At 43.1% G+C, this 23,750-nt stretch overlaps 1 protein-coding gene across 1 annotated transcript; it reads right to left on the minus strand.

Annotated features, from left to right (window-relative positions):
• Positions 1-4,358: 4,358 nt before the first annotated feature.
• Positions 4,359-22,216, minus strand: LOC110522948 (LIM/homeobox protein Lhx5). Its single transcript, XM_021601383.2, has 5 exons — positions 20,728-22,216; positions 18,183-18,406; positions 16,176-16,453; positions 7,591-7,756; positions 4,359-5,938 (listed from the first exon to the last, which is right to left on the minus strand). The coding sequence occupies exons 1-5, from the start codon at positions 20,898-20,900 to the stop codon at positions 5,592-5,594; spliced, it is 1,188 nt and encodes a 395-aa protein (XP_021457058.2). The 5' UTR covers positions 20,901-22,216; the 3' UTR covers positions 4,359-5,591.
• Between the last annotated feature and the right edge of the window lie 1,534 nt (positions 22,217-23,750).

Below are 23,750 nucleotides of genomic sequence, written 5' to 3' on the forward strand. Positions count from 1 at the left end.
TTTCCCTTCACACCGCCTGATATAGAGGCCCTGGATGGCAAGGAGCTCGGCCCCAGTGATGTACTGGACTGTCTGCGCCCCCCTCTTTAGCGCCATGGGATCGAGGGCGGTGCAGTCGCCGTACCAAGCGGTGATGCAGCCAGTCAAGATGCTCTCAATGGTGCAGCAGTAAAACTTTTTGATGATTTCAGGGCTCATGCCAAATCATTTCAACCTCCGGAGGGCCAGGAGGCGCTGTCGCGCGTGTGGACAATTTTAAGTCCTTGGTGATTTGGACACAGAGGAACTTGAAGCTATCTACCTGCTCCACTTCTGCCTCACCGATGTTAATGGGGGCGTGCTCGCCCCCCCCTCCCCACCATTTTCTGTAGTCCACGATCAGCTCCATGGTCTTACTGACATTGAGGGAGAGGTTGTTGTCCTGGCACCATACTGCCAAGTCACTGACCTCCCTCGCTCATCGTCGCCGGTGACCAGGCCTACCACCGTTGTGTCGTCAGCAAACTTGATGATGGTGTTGGAGTCGTGCATGGCCACGCAGTCGTGGGTGAACAGGGAGTAAAGGAGGGGACTAAGCACACACCTCTGTGAGGCCACCATGTTCAAGGTCTGCGTGGCGGAGGGGATGTTGCCTACCCTCACCACCTGGGATCGGCCCGTCAGGAAGTCCAGGATCCAGTTGCAGAGGGAAGAGTTCAGTCCCAGGGTCCCTAGCTCGGTGATGAGCTTAGAGGGGACAATGGTGTTGAACGACTGAGCTGGTATTCCTCTTATCTAAATGGGTCAGGGCAGTGTACAAATTGTTATGGGTGTCTGAGGTGATGGAGTTGTTTGCCATAACCAGCCTTTCAATGGGGCAGTATGCAAACTGTTCATCGACTATTTGACTGTGGAAAGGCCAGTTCAACATTGTCGGTTTCATGTGTCTGTTCAATGCCGCAGAACACAGCCTGTTATTGAGTTAAGACTGTAAGATATGCGGTGACCTTATGACCTTATTGTCCTTCACGGCTGGCGTGGTGTGACAATTGAAGCCAGTGTGTTATCTTCTCTCTCTCGGGGAGAGACTCGAGCGTTTACTGAGATGTCTCTAGGTTGTTATTTTTTCTGTGTCCTCCAGGGGGAACTGAAGGCACACTACAGTCACTGCCCAATCATACAGCCCACTACACCCAGGGATGGAATGGAAAGATTTTGGGCAGTGGCTAGCAGGGCTAGTAGACCGCAATATCTACTAGCCCGGCTGGTATTCTTTGCCATGCGATATTGTCAAAGCCAAACTTTAGCTAAACACATTTTCTACTAGCCCATTCTGAAAAGTACCAGCTGCGGTCTAGCTTAATGTCCGTCCCTGCTTACACCCCATCTCAAATGGACCGCTAGCTAGCCCCCCCCCCCCCCCTCTAAGCATATTATGTAGATCTATGACGTATTCAATGAGATAAAACGTTCAGAACATTGCAGATGCGGTAGCCAACACGGTTGCCTATTTTTACATGACAATCATTCCACACAATATATTTCTATCGGAACATTCTGCATCTTTGTGACTTCACGATCAGTCTCCTGAAAGTGCTGGACAGGTCAACAATGGTGCTAGATACACCGTCAGACTTGACACTTACCGTTGCTTTGAATCTACATTTTGTTGTCTGTGTATGAGGAAGTAGTGTTGGTTTGTTTGTTTACACATATTTGTGTTTCAGTGAGACACATTCTTATTGCGTGTGTGTATATATAAATTGTGTGTGTAATTAATGATGTGTCTCTCTTCATAGGGTAATTGGATTTCCCCATTCCAGGCGGCAGAGATGAGAGAGGGGAGTAAGAGAAGGGTACATCCGCCGGCGTGTGTGTATACTGATGGGAGAGGGGGGTTAGGGACACGGAACCCCAGTGTAGCTGTGCTGATGGGGGCTGAAGGGGGAGGGGTGGGGGGGAAAGTTGGGTGGAGGAAGGGAACAAGCAGGTGATTTATAGCAGTTCCACCAGGCCACCTCCTCTGCTCTCTCCCAAAACAGCAGAGCAAGGAAATCTATTACAAATGAAGTACTGTGTTAATGGGCTTTGGTGTGTGTGTGTGTGTGTGTGTGTGTGTGTGTGTGTGTGTGTGTGTGTGTGTGTGTTCATGGTAAACAATTGATGTTTGGGTGAAAAAAAGGTGAAGGTTATTTGAGGTGTTTGTTTCTGTGCAGCAGGTCAGCCTCTATGCCCCCGGTGTGTGTGTGTGTGTTTATATACAACAATGTTTGTGTTTGTGCTCCTATATAATCAGCTGCTTCCTATTGGCTCCTATGCACCCTCTATCCATCTCTTTTCTCTCCATCCCCCCTCTCTCCTCTCTAGTTCTCTCACATGACCCCACCCCCCTCTGCTCTCTCTCTCTCTCCCTCACTTTCTGAGAGATGGAGTGATACAGGCCTGTGTTCTAGGCAGAGGAGAGGAGAGGCTCAGGGGAGAAAACAGAGGAGTGAAGGAGGAATAAATAAAGAGAATGGAGGGATGCTGGTAATGTACCAGCAGAGGGTGAGGACCACGTTCACTGCTGTGGTGTGTGTGTGTGTGTGTGTGTGTGTGTGTGTGTGTGTGTGTGTGTGTGTGTGTGTGTGTGTGTGTGTGTGTGTGTGTGTGGATCGCGGCTTGCCCCAGACTCCCACAGGGGGGAGTTGTGTGTGTATATGTGTGTGTGCGGAGCCTGTCTCCTCTCACATTACCCCTTACATTAAAACCAGTCAGGGGGAAAATTACTGCAGACCTGGGCCACCCTGTCCACCTGGGCCCATGGAGAGAGGGATGAAGCCGGAGGAGGGGATAAAGATGTGGAAGAGAGGAAGGGGGGGGGGGGATAAGGATGGAGCCCATTAAGAGTGGGATGGAATACCCTCTAGATGCTGACTTAGGCCAGGTTTGTTGTTTTCCCCCTAATAGATCAGATGACGATTTGGGGAGGGTGCACCGATCCTACAAGACCTGTACCTTTAGGAACAAATTGTACCGTGAGCAGGTGGAAGATAATTTGGTTGTTGATAAATCTGGTAAGACTCAGGCCCCCGTCCACACACTACTCCCTACCCCCTATGCAATTGTGTGGATCCGAAAGGATTGGATAGGTGTTAGTAATAAGGCAAAGGTGGGGCGACTATTACTTCAATGGGATTGGTAGAATCCATGGGCCAAACAGAATCAAATCCCCTCGGGTCAGTGAGTAATACTTGGGCGACTCCATTCCTTGTATCAAACAGAGGTTTGATAAAGCAAGAGAGAACATGGCGCAAGAGACGATGTGTTTTATTATCAGTGGTATTTACATTGGAACAAAACCCCCATAGCTCCCTCCTTGTTTTTCGTCCCACACAAAGTCCAAAGGGAGAGGGCGACTAAAATATGACTTCAATAGCAGGATTGGGGTGATAACATCGTAGGGAACATATGGTATGCGCTACGTTGTTGGAAGTCCTTAACGGTGCCTCTGCAAAGCTAAGTAGGTAGCTGGATGGGTACAGAGCTGAATTCAGGAAATAATAATAGGCGAATACATCCGACTGTCATGCCTGAATGGAATGAACTGACCTTGACTTTGTTTCTCTGTTTGTACCAAAGGCCATGTTGGAATAGCGTGGTATGACCGTGAAGTCTTTACAGTGTTAAAACTCCTACTCCTACAAGGGCATGTTCTTCAGTGAGAGACCTAGACAGAAGCACAGTATTCAGGTAGATACTGAAGTGGCAAACATCATGGCCCTGCATACAAACCTTTAGCATTTCATCTTTAAAACACAGGTTGTGAAAGGTATTCCTGAAATATAACGGCATTGTATTAGGATCTATCCTCCACATACTTAGCCTTGCATTGCCAACTAGGCTCACCTACTGTATAGAAACAGCTAGAAAATAACTTCATTTGTTGATATCCCTACTCTCTCTCTGTGTGTGTGTGTGTGTGTGTGTGTGTGTGTGTGTGTGTGTGTGTGTGTGTGTGTGTGTGTGTGTGTGTGTGTGTGTGTGTGTGTGTGTGTGTGTGTGTGTGGTATTTGCTCCATCATTTGCCCAGATAGTGTACTTGTCATTTTTGGCAAAGTTGTTGTCCTTCATTTTGGCTGCATGTGTGCCTGAAACCAAGTGCTAAGGATCTCTTACACACACACAGTGTTCCTATCTGGCCACTAGGTGGCGATGGTTGCCAGGCTGCCAAGCAGACAGACACCGTAGCAAGTCACAGATGTTGTCTGGCCCCTCCTTTTGTTTTCTGCCTATTGAAGAAGGAGACCTCAGCTGCTGAAGGACATTCTCCATTATGGCATCAATGTTCTTTTGAAAATAATTTCCATTAAAACATGCTTTTCCCCCTTTTTTTTTAAAGGGACAGTAACAAAGGGAAGGCCAGGAAAAGTAGAGGAGGAGAGAGGGACTGACAAGGGGTGCCTGGGTGGGAGTGAGAGATATAAAGGGGGCCTTGATTTAGAGAGGTTTGTGTGTGTATATGTATGAGTGGCTTGTGTATGGGTGTGTTCTGAATAACCATGTACGAGAACAGCAAGACCATCTATCGAGTACACATCACTAGAACTGACGGTCAAAATGATGACCAACGTGTGGGTGAAAATGTGCCGTGTGCGTTGGGTAGAAATTCCAGAAGGAGCAATGTATATCACTATGAGGCTTTTAGATCTGCAAGTACAGTGGCTCAGAGTCTATCGGAGGGTCACCATGAATGTTGTCAATGAGCATTTCTTTATCTAATAACAGAATGTTTCATGGCTGCCACCAACGAATCCCCTGACTTCCCACCGAGCTCGACTGTTCTCATCTCTGCAGTCGAGACGATATCGGCTTTGCTCTATTCTAGTGGCAGTGGAGCTAAAAGCAAAGGAGGTTGTGCGTAGCAACAGTTAAAACACTGAAAATTGTATTTGTCTGTGTTTGAGCATTGTATTGGAAGCAATATTACAATAGGAGAACGAGTCAAACATTACGCAGAAAGAGGAACCCGGCCAGTTAGGCCTACAACATTGTGCCTTTTTAAGAAACAGTAGAATGAAAAAAACAAGACAGTTCTGAAACCCAAAAATAAAATACATCAAACGTCCCTTTTGGCTTGTATTCTTTCTGGATCTCTCTCTTCAATATCACGTGTCCTTAGTCTCCAGCAATGGATACCTCCACTGCTTCTCGGAGTGAGAGGGGAAGATACGGGGGCGAGAGGAACCGCCTAAGCATGTTTTTCTTCTTTTCAATCCCAGTTCATGGTTCCCAGAGGTGGGTGGGGGTGTATTTCTACTACAATCCAGGGCTGAATGGGGCGGCGAATAGTACCACAAAGTTCATATTTTTCCAGCAAAGCCGCCCCATCCTGGATCCTCAGTCCTTCACGTATGTGAAGGATCAGAGTCGAGGGGGGAGGGGGGGGGGGCATTCCATCAATTCAGCAAGCCAATTCAAAATCCCAATGAACAAATACATAAACGGCACTTTTCAATTCATAATAACTCATTCATAACGTCTTCAAATTCATCTCCTGAATTGACTGGGAAGTTCACACCCACCCCACCCCCCAAACCCTGATCCCAGATCTAGACGTCCCCCCCTCTAGTCTACCAGACGGTGGTCTCTCCCATCTCCTGTCCGGGGTGGGACATGGGGGCGCTGTAGCTAGAGTTACTAGCCAGGGAGAAGGGTGGGCTGGGCCCCCCTCCATACACCTCCCCAGGGACGGGCTGCAGGGAGCTGGGCAGGCCGGGCTCGGGGCTGGGGGTGTCTGCGCGGGAGATCATGTCCGTGAACCTCTGGTCATCAGAGGGGTGGTGGGCTGACACAGAGCCCTCCATGGCACCTCCATGGATATAGGGGGATTCTGCTGGAGACTGAGCCTGAGAGGAGGGAGGGCCGTGGGGGAAGAAGTCATAGTTTCCCCCTCCTCCGTAGTAGTCGCCCTGGTACTCTGTGTGGGGGGGGGGGGGGGGGGGGGGGGAGATACGATTATTCAAATAGAAAGCAAATAATCTAATTCATTGTGCAGCACACAGACAAAACAATCTATTCAAATACATATGAATATACATATGAATATACATTCAAAAATGGAACTTCACACACTTTTAAAAAGCGGACCTGCATAAAGATTCAAGATCTTGAGTAGCTTAAGTAACATTTCCTGGAGGGGAGGAGAATGGTTTTAGTTCCCTGTTATAGCTGAAAAGTGAAAGAGCAAAACACAGCTAAACTTCTAAAATTCACACGGGAACTCCTTTTTTTAGTCCTGACACTCATCCTTTTGTGAGTTAGTTTGAGGATTTTTCTTCTTTTATTTTTCAAAGCGCCTCAACTATTAAAAAGGAGATGAAAATCACACTTTCTACTCTGCATTTCAGTTATACACCATACACTTTAGCTTTAAGTGTGAGTGGGCTCTTGTTTCAGTACCACAGAGGGAAAGAGCAAAAATAACTAAGCAAACACAAATTCAGTAATGTCTTGTTTAGTGTACAGTTTGATGTTAAACAACTATTCTTACTAATCCAACCTAAATCAACAATCTGGAAAACCCACACGTTGTTTCAAGATCAGTTAAATGTAGTCAGACAATCAGCATTTCATCAGGCTTTGTTCCTAACTTGACAAAGAAACGTTTCCCCTCGACATAACTAAATCAGCAGCACGCCAACCTCATGTTACAAATTGTGCTAATGAGGGGAAGGAGAAATCCACTTTCAATGCAATGAAATCCAATCTAATTCAAAAAAACAAAAAAAAAAAACAATAAACAAGCTAATTATTGAGTCGCACAAACAGAACCCTGCTAGCTACGACAGACCTTGAGAATCAACCTGCTCCTGGGGCGGCCGGGGGAAGGGACAAGGAGGGGCAGAGAGAGACACACACACACACACACACACACACACACAGCCTCCTCTCTAAGCAGCAGCAGTAGTAGAGGAACAGAAGGATGGAAGGAGTAGTCCTGCTAATACAGTAGAGCTCCCCGGCTCCACCGAGGCACAAAAGGGTGTGAAAAGAGGCATGCTGAGAACGGAGGGAGCTAGAAGCAAGAGATTAAGGTTTTGTCCTCCTCTCCCCTCCTTCCCTCCCTGCCCGTTCGTTCTATCCTTCACGGCTCCCTTTTAATTACTGTGGATGGAGGCTGCTATGGTCCAGTATATGACTGATTCCTCAGCAACATCTCTCTTCAGCTTTGTACTGCTGGGATGATCAACTGGCAAACTGGCTTTTGTTTTTAGAATTCTGTGGTTGTTCACTTTCAGCCCATTCCGGAATGATCTATGTCTTGATTTCAACATTTGACTTTTCTATATTTCAGAATTGTCTATGTTGTTCCAGTAGGCCACTTGAGGAGCAGTCAACACCCTTGTCCCCCTGCAGTTTAGACAGAGCTGGGCAGCACAAAAGGCCAGCAAATGGCATACCTGACGAAAACCATGTCACTAAAATCTTCACCAGAGATCACTTGTGAGCTTTAGCGACAGGTGAGCTTTAGCGACAGCATGATGACCGAGTCATCATGCTATCTGACGTAAGGGAATTGACGGCGAGTGTATTTTACCACTATATAATCAAACCGTGAGTGTGTCTTACCTGTGTAGTATCCATAGGCCCCAGGCCCCAGTATGTCTGGGTCCTCCAGTCGTCCTCCCAGGGGCCTCATCCTCCGGGGCCCTCTGAAGAAGGCATGCCGCCGGGCCCCCAAAGCACTCAACTGCTTCATCCTTCTCTCCTTAGATCGACGGTTCTGGAACCACACCTATAGAGAAAGAGATAGTGAGTTATCAGGCCACATCCCATCTATAAGGACCTATGACCCAGAGAAGCATCTAATATTGTTATCAGATCAAAGTAAGTGAAACTATTTTAATAGGTTTAAGATTTCCTTTTCACGGACAGAAAAAAAACAACAACAGTTGTTTATACTGCATTTTTACACAGGCACACCGAGTGTCGCAATCAAAGTCATATCTAATCTAGCTTCATTTCTAGTCCATTACTTGTCTACAATGGACAGTAACGATCGCCAGATGTATTCATTATCCATTTCACATTAGGTGTTACAACACAAAAAGCAAATGGGAAAACTACAAGGTAGTTGAAATGACAAGGTCCCACTCCTAATCATCATCTAAATCAAATCACCCTCAAATTAAATCCACCTTCATTTCAGACCTTAATAGTTTTTGTCCATTTTTACTTTGTCCATTTCACAGACTTGGGAGTGCTATTTAACTAGGCTTGTTATGCTCATATAGGAGTTTGAATTCTGTAGTGTAATGAGTACTGCTAGCAACAACAGATTAAATGAATTTTGGACAAGGGATCTGTGGGAAAAGTTTAGAGAGTGCAATACAATGTAATGTTAATCATTCACAATGTGTGTTCTTAGCCCTTGGATGTTCCAAACGCATTTCACAGGGACTGCACAACATCAATTATTTTTTTTAAATCAACTCAATTCTTCTTGTACTCCTCAAAATGTTTATTTTGAACATAATGCACTGTAATTTAAGATTTAAAACTACAGAATTTTCTCTCTGCCCGGAGGCAAAATGTGTAGAATAGCAGGAAATTGGCTTTAAAACGGCAAAATGTTCACTTTGATGACGAGGAGGCCTTTAAAATGTTTTCCAGAGCACCGAACTTGATTAGTTCGGCCATGCACCGCAGAAGTCATAGTAAAACTGCGTGTCAGCTTTTTGTATCGCACTGTAGGAGTAGGAGTTGTGTTCTGATATTCTGACGGGTCGGTCCCTGATAAATTTGCTAATCTCAAAAAAAAAAAAAATATATATATATATATATATATATATATATTTTTTTTTTTAAAATTTTAATTATTATTATTTTGCTGTCTTGAGACCGGTATAGAAAAGAGCTCTTCTTAGGCACATCGCCTGTAGAAATAACTTCATAGAATTAAAGGGCTCCGCTTAGATAATAAGGAATATGGATAATGTGGGGTGGAGGCAGTGAGGGTAAACTAACAAACGTGGATGGACACGGTCTCTACCTCAACGTCCAACCCAGACACATTGAAATAAGATATTCAGCCTCTCCACTTTGAGGACTATGGCTGTATGTGAGAGGCAGAGTGGAGGTTCACTTTCAACCAGGACTCGGGCGTTAGAGAAAGACACCATAGCCACCAACAAACACCCAGTGGTGTCCAAGAAACAGAAATCACACTGGAGCTGTTTTGTAACCAGTGATATGGTCGTCGGCATGTTTTGAAATGATCCAATAAAATCAATGAATCAGTCAGCGACACAAAGGAACACGCACAGAGCAACACATTCATTTCAATAGGTCACTATTTCCCATGTGCCCCGGCAGGCCTCAACACAACAACACAGCTGAGAGAGCAGAGAAGTTAAACACAGTCGTCGCTCCTCCTCGGAGTCAAATAAACTGCCTTTGTACAGGAACAAAGGCGAAGAGGAGGTATTTCAACATATGGAGGACTTACTTTTGCATTCTAAAAACATAACACATTGCTCGTTGTCTCTGCGTCGGCACTGCATAATAACACATGTTAACACCAGCTAGGCTACACCAGAGGCACAATTCCCACTGTGTCGGAGATTAACCAACAGGAAAAAAACACAGAGAAAAACACCTAAAACCACTTAGGTATTCCTCTCCATGCTTTTCCTAGCAAAGACGACACCTGCCTATTGAGAACAATAGTCTAACTGTAAGGTTCCATTTTTATGGAAATGCTTTCGCTCCCCCCTCGAGAGAGTGTTGCTTAGGGATGACTACACACACGCGCGCGCGCACACCAGACCTGGGTTCAAATACTGTTTCAGGTATTTCAATACATTTCACAACAAGTATTTAGAACACCTTTACTTGAAGAAGAAAAAAAGTAGTTGAATATTGGAATGTATTTTAAAAAAATACCATTTGTTAAGCATTAGCATGTAATCACCAGTACTACATATACATATCCTTGGAAGTATTTGAAAGACAGTATTTTCAAAACAATATGTATATATTGTTTGGGCGTATTTGAAAAAAGTTTTGAAGGTACTTCCTAGTTTGATTTGAATTAACAAACATATCATTTCACTTTTTAATCCAAGCTTTTCTAAGCTTTACACTGGTGTCTCATGAAGGATGACAAGATGCCATGTTACATTCAATAATAAAACATCAGGGTTTCAAAATGCTCGTCAGACATGGAGCAGCGATCTGGTCTGAAGATATGCCCTGCAATGATGAAAAGCTGCTCCACAGCTGCGGAGGATGCTGGGACATGGATATAGGTACTCAGCAGCAACTATGTGCGGTGTTGGATGTGTGTGACTGCGTTTCTTGCAGAATGTCAGAGGATGGTGGAAGATATGAGGTGATGAGGTACTCCTCAAGGTTATTTATAGTAAACTAAAACTGAAACTAAAACAAACATTTTAAAAACTTCAACTACACTGAAACTATTATCTTTGATTGCAAAACTAACTAAAATAAAAAATGTCAAATTACGTTAAGTTTTAGTTTTTTAAATTCTAAACTTCGGGCTAAAAAATGTAATGGGGTTTTCAAGCTTTTTTTCTAATGGGGTTTTCATGCTTCTGAAGCTGGTGGGTTAATGATGCCAGGAGATGCCAGTTTCAAATAGACTCGCTTGTGCATCACTATCACTAGCTATCAATAGCTAACAGGGAAGAAATAAGAGGGCAGGTGTGTGAGTGAACATTGGCGACAGCAGAAGGCAAAGCCCTGTATGGGATTGTCTTGAGTACATTGCTGGAAAGGACAAAAGTAAGTGTATTGTGTGTCAGCAGCGTGTGTGGAACAGAGATACACTGAACAAAAATATAAATGCAACATGTAGCTGTTCCCATGTTTCATGAGCTGAAATAAATAAAAGATCACAGAAATTTTCCATACACACAAAAAGCTTATTTCTCTCAAATTTTGTGCACAAATTTGTTTACATCCCTGTTAGCAAGCATTTCTCCTTTGCCAAGATAATCCATCCACCTGACAAGTGTGGCATATCGAGAAGCTGATTAAACAGGATGATCATTACACAGGTGCACCTTGTGCTGGGGACAATAAAAGGCCCCTCTAAAATGCACAGTTACAGAGATACCATGGTGAGATCCATTCATCAACCGCCATCACCTCACGTTTCAGCATGATAATGGCCGGTCCCATGTCGCAAGGATCTGTACACAATTCCTGGAAGCTGAAAATGTCCCAGTTCTTCCATGGCCTGCATACTCACCAGACATGTCACCCATGGAGCATGTTTGGGATGCTCTGGATCGACGTGTACGACACTGTGTTCCAGTTCCCTCCAATGTCCAGCAACTTTGCACAGCCATTGAAGAGGAGTGGGACAACATTTCACAGGACACAACCAATTTGGTCACACCAGATACTGACTGGTTTTCTGATCCACACCCCTACTTTTTTTTAAGCTATCGGTGACCAACAGATGCGTATTTGTATTCCCAGTCATGTGAAATCCATAGATTAGGCCCCAATGAACATATTTAAATTGACTGATTGCCTTATATGAACTGTAGCTCAGTAAAATCATTGAAATTGTTGCATGTTGCATTTATATTGTTGTGCGGTGTACAACCATATACAAACCATTTCAGGATGAAGACAACGCGAGACAGCCACCAGCTCTTAGTAGCTGCACGCAAATTGCAACGTTAGGACAATCAACTTTAGTAGTTGGAATGAAAAGAGCAGAAACATGGCAACCTAATTCAAATGAGTAAAAAACAAAAAAGAAGAAGAAAGAAGCACTGGTTAGTTTATTGATCCCGTCGGGCGTGTCCATGAGACTGTACGATGAGCCAGCCTTCAGAAAGTTCAACCAAACACTTGATCCCAAATTTAGAACTCCCGGCGCTGCTGGAGTAAATGTCTTGATTGCTTTGCAAATGGACACAGCAACCCAGAAAGTGAAGGAGATTCTGAAAGAGGCATAGAAAATAACCCTGTGTGTAGGACGGACCGATAAAGAGAGGATCGACTGCTTTGCTTTTGTACATATCAACCTGCTTCTATCACCCCTCCTTCAAGAAGGCACGGCATGCGTTGCTCAAGCTCCGTCGGATTTAGCATCCACACACCAGGGAGGTGGGACAGGACATTGGGAGCATGGGACATACCAGAGGAGAAGATCCTACTCGTCGTAACTGTCAATGGGGCGAACATAGTCAAGACTATCAAGTTATTACAGAACAGGCAAGGGAATACCCTTGACCCACAACAACCAGAGATGGCCATAGCATTGAACGGTGCGGCAGAAATGTCTGAATCTGAGTCAGACAACCAATAATTATATTTTTTAATCCAAGTCACATTAAGATTAATTTGTCATTTAAAACATAAGCAAATTTATGACCTGACCCCTCACCGTATGTATTACTGCTCCCCAGTGGCAAGAAGCAACATCCCAAAATAACACAAGCTTTAGTCCTCAAGACATAAAATGGCTCCTAACCTCCCACACATAGGCTAGTCTCTGTCTCTAACACGAAAAGTACAACTGAAGCGAAATAAAAATGATTTGATCAAATTTGAACGAAATAAAACCGAGTGAATCATGTCTGAAAACTAACTGAAGCTCAACTGGATGTCCATCGCATCAGAAAGGACATACTCCATGCATGGATAGCTTGGTGACAGGCAGTGTGTCAAAGCTTGTCTTCATCCGCATTGAGAACTGATGTAATAATTTGATTCTGAGAGCAAAGGTTGACTTGCGGTTGTCTGTGGCGTAGAGAAGTATCACAGGGACCCCCCGCAGTTTTATAACAATTTTTTTTTTTTAATTTTGCCTTGAGCCTTAAAGAATATTTATCTTATTAATATTAGCAAAATGTGAAACGTGTATTTTTATAGACAGAAGTGTCAGCTATCACTACATTTAAATTAACAACAATATCCAGAATTGGCAGAATTTCAAACACTTTTTTGGAAAGTTTGAAGTACGGTATACTTTGCTCCTTGCTTTTTTTTTAAATGTGGGGGGGGGGGGGGGGGGGGGTGATGAAACTGTCCACCATCTTGGTTCTATATACAGTGCCTTCGGAAAGTATTCAGACCCCTTGACTTTTTCCACATTTTGTTACGTTACAGCCTTATTCTAAAATGGATGAAATACAAACATTTCCTCAGATATCTACACACTATTCCCCATAATAACAAAGCGAAAATGTATAAGGTCCCACAGTTGGCAATGCATTTCAGAGCAAATACCAAGCCATAAGATCGAAGGAATTGTTCAAAGAGCCCCGAGACGGGATTGTGTCTAGGCACAGATCTGGGGAAGGGTACCAAAACATTTCTGCAGCATTGAAGGTCCCCAAGAACAAAGTAGCCTAGTGGTTAGAGCGTTGGACTAGTAACCGGAAGGTTGCGAGTTCAAACCCCCGAGCTGACAAGGTACAAATCTGTCGTTCTGCCCCTGAACAGGCAGTTAACCCACTGTTCCCAGGCCGTCATTGAAAATAAGAATTTGTTCTTAACTGACTTGCCTGGTTAAATAAAGGTAAAATAAAAATAAAAAATTCTTAAATGGAAAAAGTTTGGATTCACCAAGACTCTTCCTAGAGCTGAGTAATCGGTGGAGAAGGGCCTTGGTCAGGGAGAAGTTCCTCTGTGGAAGGGTTCCTCTGTGGAGACGGGAGAACCTTCCAGAAGGACAACCAGCTCTACAGCACTCCACCAATCAGGCCTTTATGGTAGAGTGACTCAGTAAAAGGCACATGACAGCCCACTTGGAGTTTGCCAGTAGGCACCTAAAGACTCTCAGACCATGAGAAACAAGATTCTCTGGTCTGAGGAAACCAAGATTGAACTCTTTGGCCTGAGGAGGAAACCTGGTACCATCCATACGGTGAAGCATAGTGGTGGCAGCATCATGCCGTGGGGATTTTTTTCAGAGGCAGGGACTGGGAGACTAGTCAGGATCGAGGCAAAGATGAATGGAGCAAAGTACAAAGATATCCTTGATGAAAACCTGCTCCAGAGCTCTCAGGACCTCAGACTGGGGCGAAGGTTCACCTTCCAACAGGACAGTGACCCTAAGCACACAGCCAAGACAACATAGGAATGGCTTCGGGACAAGTCTCTGAATGTGCTTGAGTGACCCAGCCAGAGCTCTGAAAATAGCTGTGCAGCTACGCTCCCCATCCAAACTGACAGTGCTTGAGAGGATCTACAGAGAGGAATGAGAGAAACTCTCCAAATACAGGTATGCCAAGCTTGTATTGTCATACCCAAGAAGACTCTAGGCTGTAATTGCTGCCAAAGGTGCTTCAACAAAGTACTTACTAAATGATCTGAATACTTATGTATATGTAATATTTCCATTTTTTATTTTTTATACATCTGCAAAAAAATCCAAACCTGTTTTTGCTTTGTCATTATGGGGTATTATTGTGTGTAGATTGATAAGGGGAGAGAAAACAATTTAATACATTTTAGAATAAGGTTGTAAACGTAACAAAATGTGGAAATAGTCAAGGGGTCGGAATACTTTCCGAATGCACTGTACAGTATACCACAGTGCATTATGTTGTTGCTAATCAGAGACAAATGGGATCGATTCAGTGTTGTGGAGACATGAAACTGAGAAGATGCTACAAGGCCTGGTCTGAGAGGAGAGGAGAGATTGTCTGGCAGTAAATGAGTGAGGACAGAGGAGCGAGGGGGGTGTACAATATACAGCATGTAAATCAGTGAAATCAGTGGTAATTACTGTAAGCACACAAAAAGCCACATCTCAGCTGGCAGTGATGGTGCTAATCACCCTAACACAGTCTAAACCCAGACACCGTGTGTTTGTGTGTGTGCATGTGTGTGGTTATGACATAAAGGCTAGAGATCTGAATGTGGTTGGCAGCATATTCCACTTCAAGATGGCAAACAGTAATGTTATTACACTCTCATTAGCAATGACTATGATCTCACATGTTGTCACAGGCCCATCAGATCTCCCTAACAGGGTTTGAGGTCAATTCAGTTTTAATTTGTCAATTCAAGAAGTGAAAAATCCTCATACTTCCTTGACTGACCAGAACTGCTCATTTAAACCTCTAAATTGTCTTGGTTGGCATGTGCACCTGTTAACATACCTGTTTACAGTATTTTTGTGCAGTGCTGTGGGCTTTTTTTTGTAATGACACTATTGATCAATTATTGGCTGTTAAAAGCATTAACAGTGCATTATATTTCTAAAATGTGAAGGCCTATGGCTACAGATATGCTACATATTTAAACATGCACATACTGTGCAGGCAAGCCGGGTACTATACTTGCTTCAATAATAAATGAGAAATCAACAGCAAATACAATATGTCATATTAAGAAACGAATGTCTTCCATCTTTAATTCAAATTGATTCAAATCATAATTTATCTTTTGCTTTAATTAAAAAACTAAACCTATCAAACGGGAGTCTAAATAGGCTACAATAGACGATAAATAGACTGGTCAAATTGCCAATTTAATGTCTGATTATTCAAAATCTTAAATTGATAAGAGATAAAGAAAACCACAACTCAATCTTAAGAAATAGTAACCTTAATTATATTAATTGATCAGTTGATAGTGCAGCAAAATATTACAAAAAATATCACAAACAAATACGCAAGGTACTTTCTACACTAATTTCCATTTCCCGGGGAGGGAGGTCCATTAACTCTCGAGCTGATTTGATAGATTTATGCATTTCACTTGAACGTGTCTTGTTATTTTTCGCATATTTATTTTTACCAAAGACGTTTTCCCTCCAAAGATAGGTCTACTTCATTCAAATAACGTTTAGGGTCCGGACTGTTAATAAACTACATTGTGTTGCGACATTCTTTTCACTCTCACTTTGTCAAGTACGTTTTTAATTAAATCTCGATATATTCTAACTAATTTATCACGAATGGTGAAGACAGCAGGCACACCATGTAGCCTACCAAAACACAACAGTGCTCATCAAACAAGCAAAGAGAAAAACCACAGAACGTTATTTCTCAATTTGACCTGAAAACTCAACATTATCAACCCAGCTTCTATTCTATTCTATCCTATCCTATTTGATAAAGTTATGTTCTATTTATAATAGGAATTCTAACTTGTCCAAATAAAAACCAGGCTCTGCATCAACCAGCAATGAATATGCTCAAGTTAGCCTGCTCTCCTACCTGTATAACCCGCATGTTGAGTCCCGTCTCCTGGGCCAACTGTTCCCGAATGTGTCGTGTGGGTTTCGGCGTGGCCACGAAGGCAGCCTTCAGCGTCTCCAGTTGCTTGGCTTTGATGGTGGTCCGCGGGCCTCGCCGCTTCGTGCCCGAATTCTGCTCCTCATTCTCGTTATTGTTCATGTCCTTATCCGAGGACATGGAATTGTCCGTCTCTTTTGTATCGTCCTGTATCGGATCCTGGAGGTCCGGCGATAAACTTCTGTCTGTGCATGATGACACTGGGGGACGGGAGAGAATGGAAAGGTTTCAATCAAAGGTGTCATGGGGCCTACTACTAGATTATTGCTGTAGCCTGTCTAATCACAAATAAACTAGAATATGTGGAACAATGACGCCTCACAAAATACAAATATGGAAGCCGTTTCAGTTTCTTAAATATATATATATATATTTATATATATAAATAAAATAGTCTACACTTTGCCAATGTAACCAATATGAAACAGACCAAATACATGGATTTACCAGTTTAAATCTTCACAAATAAAACAGGTGTAACCAACTCGACACTGCCCGCATGTGACCTAAGCGATCGAGATAATGAAAGAGAAATTATGCATGTAATGTGAAACAAAAAAAAGGGAGCTAGGCTGATCCCCAAGGACCCGCTGCGTCGCACGATAACAGCACGTCATTGTCCGAGGGGAGGGCTGTTTGAGCCATTCATCTGACAGGAATTTATAGCGTTGATAAGACTGAGCTCTGGTCAGATGCATTCAGCGAGGCGGAGATGCTTTGTTGGGGAACATCATCAAACGCTAGGCTACACATGCCCTATACACGGCCCATTGCGGCCGCGAGAATGTCAGTATGTTCACATTTGCAGCTACAGACACCAAACGAGGGGTCAAATTCAATGTCACGTCTTTCCAGGATACAAATGTTATTCCTCACCTTGCTGATCTAAAGACAAAATCGAACGGCAGTGATGGGAGCCCGAGAACCCCATAAACACAAGCTTTTCTGAAAGTTGTTGACGTACACATTTTAGTTCCAAACACCCCAAAGTGTAGGCCTAATATCTTAACAATATCAAGTTGAATGTTGAATAACGACATTTTAGAGATATTTATTTATTAGGCGAGGAAGTGACTTGCAGCCGAATTATCCATAGGCTACAAATGTTGGACCATGTAGGCCTACGATACTGCAGCTAAAATGGGAAAGTAAACTAGAATATAGAATAGAATCCCCAAATGCATCTACATCTATAAGACTAGGCTACTTCAGATTGGACGCAGACGATACTCCAACGCATGCAGAGCCAGAACTAACACGCAGACAAGCACCATGTCCATGGTTTTGAATTACCTGACGGAGGCCTATTGCAGGACGTGATATAGGCCTAGGTTATGGCTCTGGATAAAACCAAATTAAAAGGCATAGTAACACAATAGGTTTTCGAATTCATGCATTTTAGTTCGCAAAATCATATGTGAATATGTGGTATAGGCCTACCCTATTTTAGAAATCCAACAAATACAACCCAGCTGTAGTTTAAGGCGTTTCTCATCATGCACAAATAGCCTTAATTCTCCACCATTCCCCAGTGTATGGGATGGGACCCCACGTTGAAACGATCAGTAAATAAATACAGGCAAATTAATCAGTTAACGTAGGTGGCCAAAACAGTCTTCCAAAAAAACAACCCGCATTAAATGATGCTCGTTGCTTTCAAATAAAAATGCAGACAATAATAAACCACTTATATATATATATATATATATATATATATATATATATATTTGTTTTTTTTTTTGGGGGGGGGGGGGGGGGGGGGGGGGAATAGGCATAGGCTACTAAGAAAGAAAGGTCCATTATTTTCAGCCAACCGTGGAGAATTTTTTTTCCAAGAACAAGACGAACATTAGTAGACCGTCTAGAATGTCTACAGTAGAATGCCTACTGTGGACGCACTTTTGAAACCCTTAGCTATAATTAGGCTACCTGAATTCAAATTGACTTCCTTGATAGCCCCTGAGCTTAGGTAGTCTTCTTTGCACACAAACTTATTTTCGTCGATGACATAGAGCTCCTCGCCCGTGGACAGCTGCTTGTTGCACACCATGCACGTGAAGCAGTTGAGATGGAACACCTTGCTGCGCGCCTTGCGCACAAGATCGCTGGGAGAGATGCCTTGGAGGCAGCCCGCGCACTTCGTCCCAAACCTCCTGAAAAGAAAGGGAGAGAGGAGAGAGGGGTTGATGTGAAATCCCCACGACACAGAAATACATATAAAAAAATATGCATTTGAGATGGACATTTAACTGTTCTATTATGCACGTAGACCTATAGCGAATTTTGCAACTGTGGGCAATGCAGAAGGTTTGGCGCGTAACCTGATTTGAAGTGTTTGTTCCAAGGAAATTACGAAATCGCAATGACAAAACACTTACAACAATGACTAAAGGTATTTTATAGTAGTTATAATTTATTGTTTTTATTTTATACATTTGTTTCATTGTATTACATATTTGCCATGTTTGAAGAAAGGGTAGGCTATTTCGAAATCCTTTTCGTTAAAATCTAACAGACTACTCTTGATACATAATATAGCCTAAAATGTAGCACCTGCGCTAGACTGAGAAATACCATAATTCTTGTTTTTAACAATAAACCCACGCAGAACGTATTAGTGACAGTCGTCACATTGTGACTACAGAGATATCCGAGGATTAAACGGACTAGGAACATTTTAGCGTGAAATCTCCCGTTAATCCACATTCACCCTCTTCACGTGCAAAAAAAGCATGGTGGATATACTCGTATTATATGGATAGACAGGCGAGTATATAACAGCCTAACTCAACGTCTCATCGTTTCCGGGGATAAATCGACAAGGTAAATCAGTTGAAAATGAAGTGTTTCACTGGAAGAAAAGGTGTGCCACATACAGTGATGGGTGAATGGGAAGCCTTAGTATGTGTTTCTCCCACCATGCATTGTACTTTAGTGTTTCCCTCTCCGATGTGAAATAAATAGGCCTAATCCACCTCATCACGAGCCAGAAACCTCATCACGCGCCTCTCATGGTGATTTGGTAATCTCTCTCATCAACATGGCGTCGCCTCAGGACGAAAAAAAAAAATACAGGAACTGAAAATATTTCAATTATAATACGATTATTGGAGGTAGTGTGTGTTTGAGGGGGGTGTGTGTGTGGGGGGGGGGGGGGGGGGGGGGTGGAGGACGGGGGCGAGCGGTCGAGGCAAGCCCCCTTTATTTTTATCAGAATCCCTCTCTTTCTTTATTTTTCTCTGTCTCTCTCCCCAGCCATTTGCTATAGTATCGCTCCACTGTACCCTTTCACATGCACGGTTCGGCGAGGACACAGCACTACTTACACAACAAATGGCTACATTAGGGTGATTACTGTTTCGCCTGGCTAATTGTTCGGCCATTTAAATCCACGGATGGAAGCCGGCTAATATGATGGTCAAGGCCGTTTGAGGCCAACATTGCCTTCACAAAGGCTTAACTACTGGGCCTCACATGTCATTAAACAATTTGTACAGGAGGGGGAAAAAAAGCTGACACATAACTAATTGGTATGATGCTATGAGAGTGCGCGTACACAAACAAGGGCCTACACTTATCACTGAATTACCACTTTGAAGAACTGAGCGGCTGGCGTAGGCCTAATGGTTAAGTTTTAAAATCTATTGGACCAAACAATAGTGGAAACAGAGAGTACAGGTGACAAGAAAATGTATATTATAAATAGATTTCAATTGCCTCCCTCCATGTGCATGAAAGGATTAATAAGAGAAGTGAATATTCAAGCCGACATAATATTCAACCCCACCAATAATATTGATTTATAAATAAAAGTGATATTATTTGTCATAATAAATATTAGGAATTGAGGTTATGATTCATATTGTCAGAAAACACACCCGGTGTCTCTAAAAAAACACCCTCTTCTTGTAAAACTCAAGCGGGCAAAGAGTGATAACGTGGACATCTCAGGCTATGATTAAATAGTTCTGTCAAAATGCTAAATATATGTGTGATATTCAGAGCTCTAGAATGAACTTATAACTCTGAAATTATATACATTTATATAGGCCTAATAATGATAGGATTTTGGTTGCGAAACCAATGTGGTTACAATATTATTTCTGCAAGGCTTGAAATGTTATAATTTGAAGTGACATTCTAAAACAATTCAAATAACTGATAGGCTATCTCGCCTATAGGTGAATTATAGGCCATCGTGTGAAGTAGGCCTTGGTGAACCACATCCATTTCCCCAACAATGTGTATGCGTACAGAATAATATCATTATGGTTAATTAAATATGTGAGTGACGCTATAACGAGAGCTATTTTGATCATTGTGTGACATTCAATCAATTTCAGCATTTTAAGACACTAAGAAAAAACAGACAAACAAATCTTCAGAGCAGCGGGGTTATAATTCTCCCTGGTGAGTTCACTGAGTTTTTTGGCATACCTGCTTTTTCGCATGAATCCCCAATCTGAATGCTTACCTGAAAAAGTCTATTTTACAATAAAGCTTCCCATCACGCGAGAAGCACTTCTCCGTCAGGTTACAGTGGCACTCGCAGCATTGGACGCACTTGGCGTGCCAGGCTCGGTCCAACACGTTGAGCAGGAACCGGTCCAGGATGGGCCTGTCGCACCCCGCGCAGTGGACCATCATCCCGCCCGTCTGGAGGATAACGAGGGCCGACCTTCCCACGCGGACTCCGGTGCTGGGTCTGGGGCCACGCGGCTCTCCGCGCAGCAACGTCTTGGCTCCGGGGTTGTGGACAAAGCAGGCGCGAATGATCTGTCAGGTGGGTGGATGGGTGGGGAGAAGCCCCTCTCCACTACCGTTTAAAGGCAGGCTATAGGCGAACACTCCCCGAAGTTTCTCTATTGTACTCCTGGTTCTGGACGCCCCTGTCCTGTTCTGTCCTAGCACTTGTCACAATCCAGAATCCAAAAGAAAAAAATATGAATTTAAAAAGCACCTATAGTCCTCTTCTTCATTGACGGGCTGCGTAAAAAATTGGCACGTGGAAGGAAAGCCTGTTCGTCCCCGCTGTAGAGAATACGTTACATGGGCTGTAGCCTATTATTTTTATTTTGTTGTTGTTGTCATTTTTTTGTTTTTAGGTTCCACTTCTTCGCCTCCGCTCACCTCACGTCGACACTTTTCGCATCACTGTGCCCGGCTCTGCGGGCGCCGGGCGCATCCGTATTCAGATTGGGTGACGCTCTCCTTAATTCCCGTGCCTGGGTGGCCAATCAGGACTCAAGTTGTCATGGTTACCCCTTTAAATAATGGTCGGTAGCCTACCTTCAGGTTGACCCAAAACATAAACCATGCTTGCAGAAATAGGCTAATAAACTTTAACTTTGCGGAGAGGGACATGATATTTTGGCAAACATATCACTCACTGGTCAATTGTTTTGGTACTGCCCTGTTACAGAATGGACCTAAACGGTGTAATTAGGTCTACAATCTGCCATTTTCTATTTGTCAACTGTAGCTCAACTATCAAGCTTTGGGGTGAATGGATTTTAGGGACTATCCCCACCCGACGCTTCAAGAAATGGAGCACCAGCCGAATAATTACATAGGCTAAACTACCTGGGCCATATAACATTTTAAAAAACATGCCTTTTGTCTAATATCACCAATAAACAAGATCTTTCTCTGTTACAATTGGGCCAATTAAGACATGTTATTTAGGGGAAATTCAAGTTTTGATTGGTTTAATTGAATCCCCACAAATTCAAAGCTAAATGAAGCTTCTATAGACACCAAGGCACAAAACAAAAACCTGCGGATCATCTTCCATTTTCTTTCTTCTTTTCACCTCTTCTTCGTCTTCGGTCTTTGACAAGATGACCTAATGGAGTTGATGCCTATTAGCCAACACCTTTCTAAAGCGGCCTACAAAGTGAGGGGGCCGTCTTTACATGACATGATACCCGCCTTAAATGACCCTGAATGGGATGCGATGGGAGTAGCTGAACAAGAGCTAATGCTACAAAACCCTCCCTGCATTATCATCTGTCTCTCCCTCTGTGTGTGTGTGGAGTGGAGGGGACGGGAGGGTAGGGGGACCTAGGCAGGCCCTTTCTCATGCAGAAAGCTATTTACAGGGAAATGCACAGGATTAAGATAGCGGGGCCTCATCAATAGGGAAAGCCGAGTCGCCCGCCGCTTTAACAGAGTAGCCACCAATCGAAGGGAATTTCAATATTTACCCAGATCATCATTTAGTTAGTTGCGGCATTGCAAACATCATGCAGACGCTAATGATTGTTAGTGGAAATGCGAGGCGTGTTTAAAACTGCGTTTGAGCAGTTGTAGTATAGTCCTATAATGAGTTGGTTAAGCAGGTGTTAATTTGGACCCATTACGCATTCTCATTTAAGATAACGTTTTAATTAGAACAACAACAACCTCATCAACAACATGGATTGGCAACTTGATGCATTCATAATAATATCATTTCAGTTGCACATTGTTGCTGTAGGCCTATATTAAAAAACGAAGAAACGTGTTGTTTATGATAAATGTGAAAATAGCCTGCTTTATGGCAAGAAACGGACAATATTTAAAGTTTGACGTAAAATACACGACTGTCATATTTGTATGAGTTTGTATGAGTTTTATAGGCCTATCAATATTATTATAATTTATTATTCTGTTTTACGAATGATGTATTATTATGTATTATGCATTGTTATTATTATTGTTATTATCATATCCTCCTCTTTACCATCTTTCCCCATGACCACCACCACCACCACCATCATCCTAATCAATGTTTTCAACCAAAAGCATAGGCCTACTGCACGGATAAAACAAGACCTATAGCAATTAGCTAACCTTACATAGAGCCAACATGAAAACATGTGCTAACCAGAGTGAAGTTGTAGCGCGTGCATGCATGCGTCCATTTTGGAGCAGTAGGATTATCCGTCCATATCCAACCGTAGATTGTAGAATGTGAAATGGTTGGTATTAAATGGTGACTCTACATGATAATAAAGCAGCAATTTGTGTAGCCAGGGGAGGCCGTTCAGCTTGTTGGGAGAGAAAGGGGGAGAACCCGGGCCACCAAGGGGACCCCCGCCGCTCTTGGCAGGCGAAAGTGGCAGCAAAGCTTGGACTCGTTCTCGGTCTTAATCCCAAAGCTATCGGGGCTTGCTATTTATTTTTCTCACCAAATCTTATTTTCTTGACTCTCCGTTTAAGAACTCCTAACATTTCAGTTCGTATGTTGTTAGCACCAATGAACATAGACATGTAGGCCCCGTCAACAACAAGTAAATAAGGCGCGAAATAGACGACAAGCGCACTTGGTGTGCCTACTAATTTACATATCGGAAACTGTTAAATTGCTCAAATTCAACCTGCCAACTGTTGATGAGTAGTCAACATGGGTTTGGCGCCTGTAGTATTTGCCTGCCTCATATTATCCTTTAGGTCTATGATAACACCCTATTATTAATACAACCAGGTAGCATTCACGTAGACTACGATAAGGGT

This window comes from Oncorhynchus mykiss, chromosome 5 (genome assembly GCF_013265735.2).
Source record: "Oncorhynchus mykiss isolate Arlee chromosome 5, USDA_OmykA_1.1, whole genome shotgun sequence".
Lineage (NCBI taxonomy): Eukaryota > Metazoa > Chordata > Actinopteri > Salmoniformes > Salmonidae > Oncorhynchus > Oncorhynchus mykiss.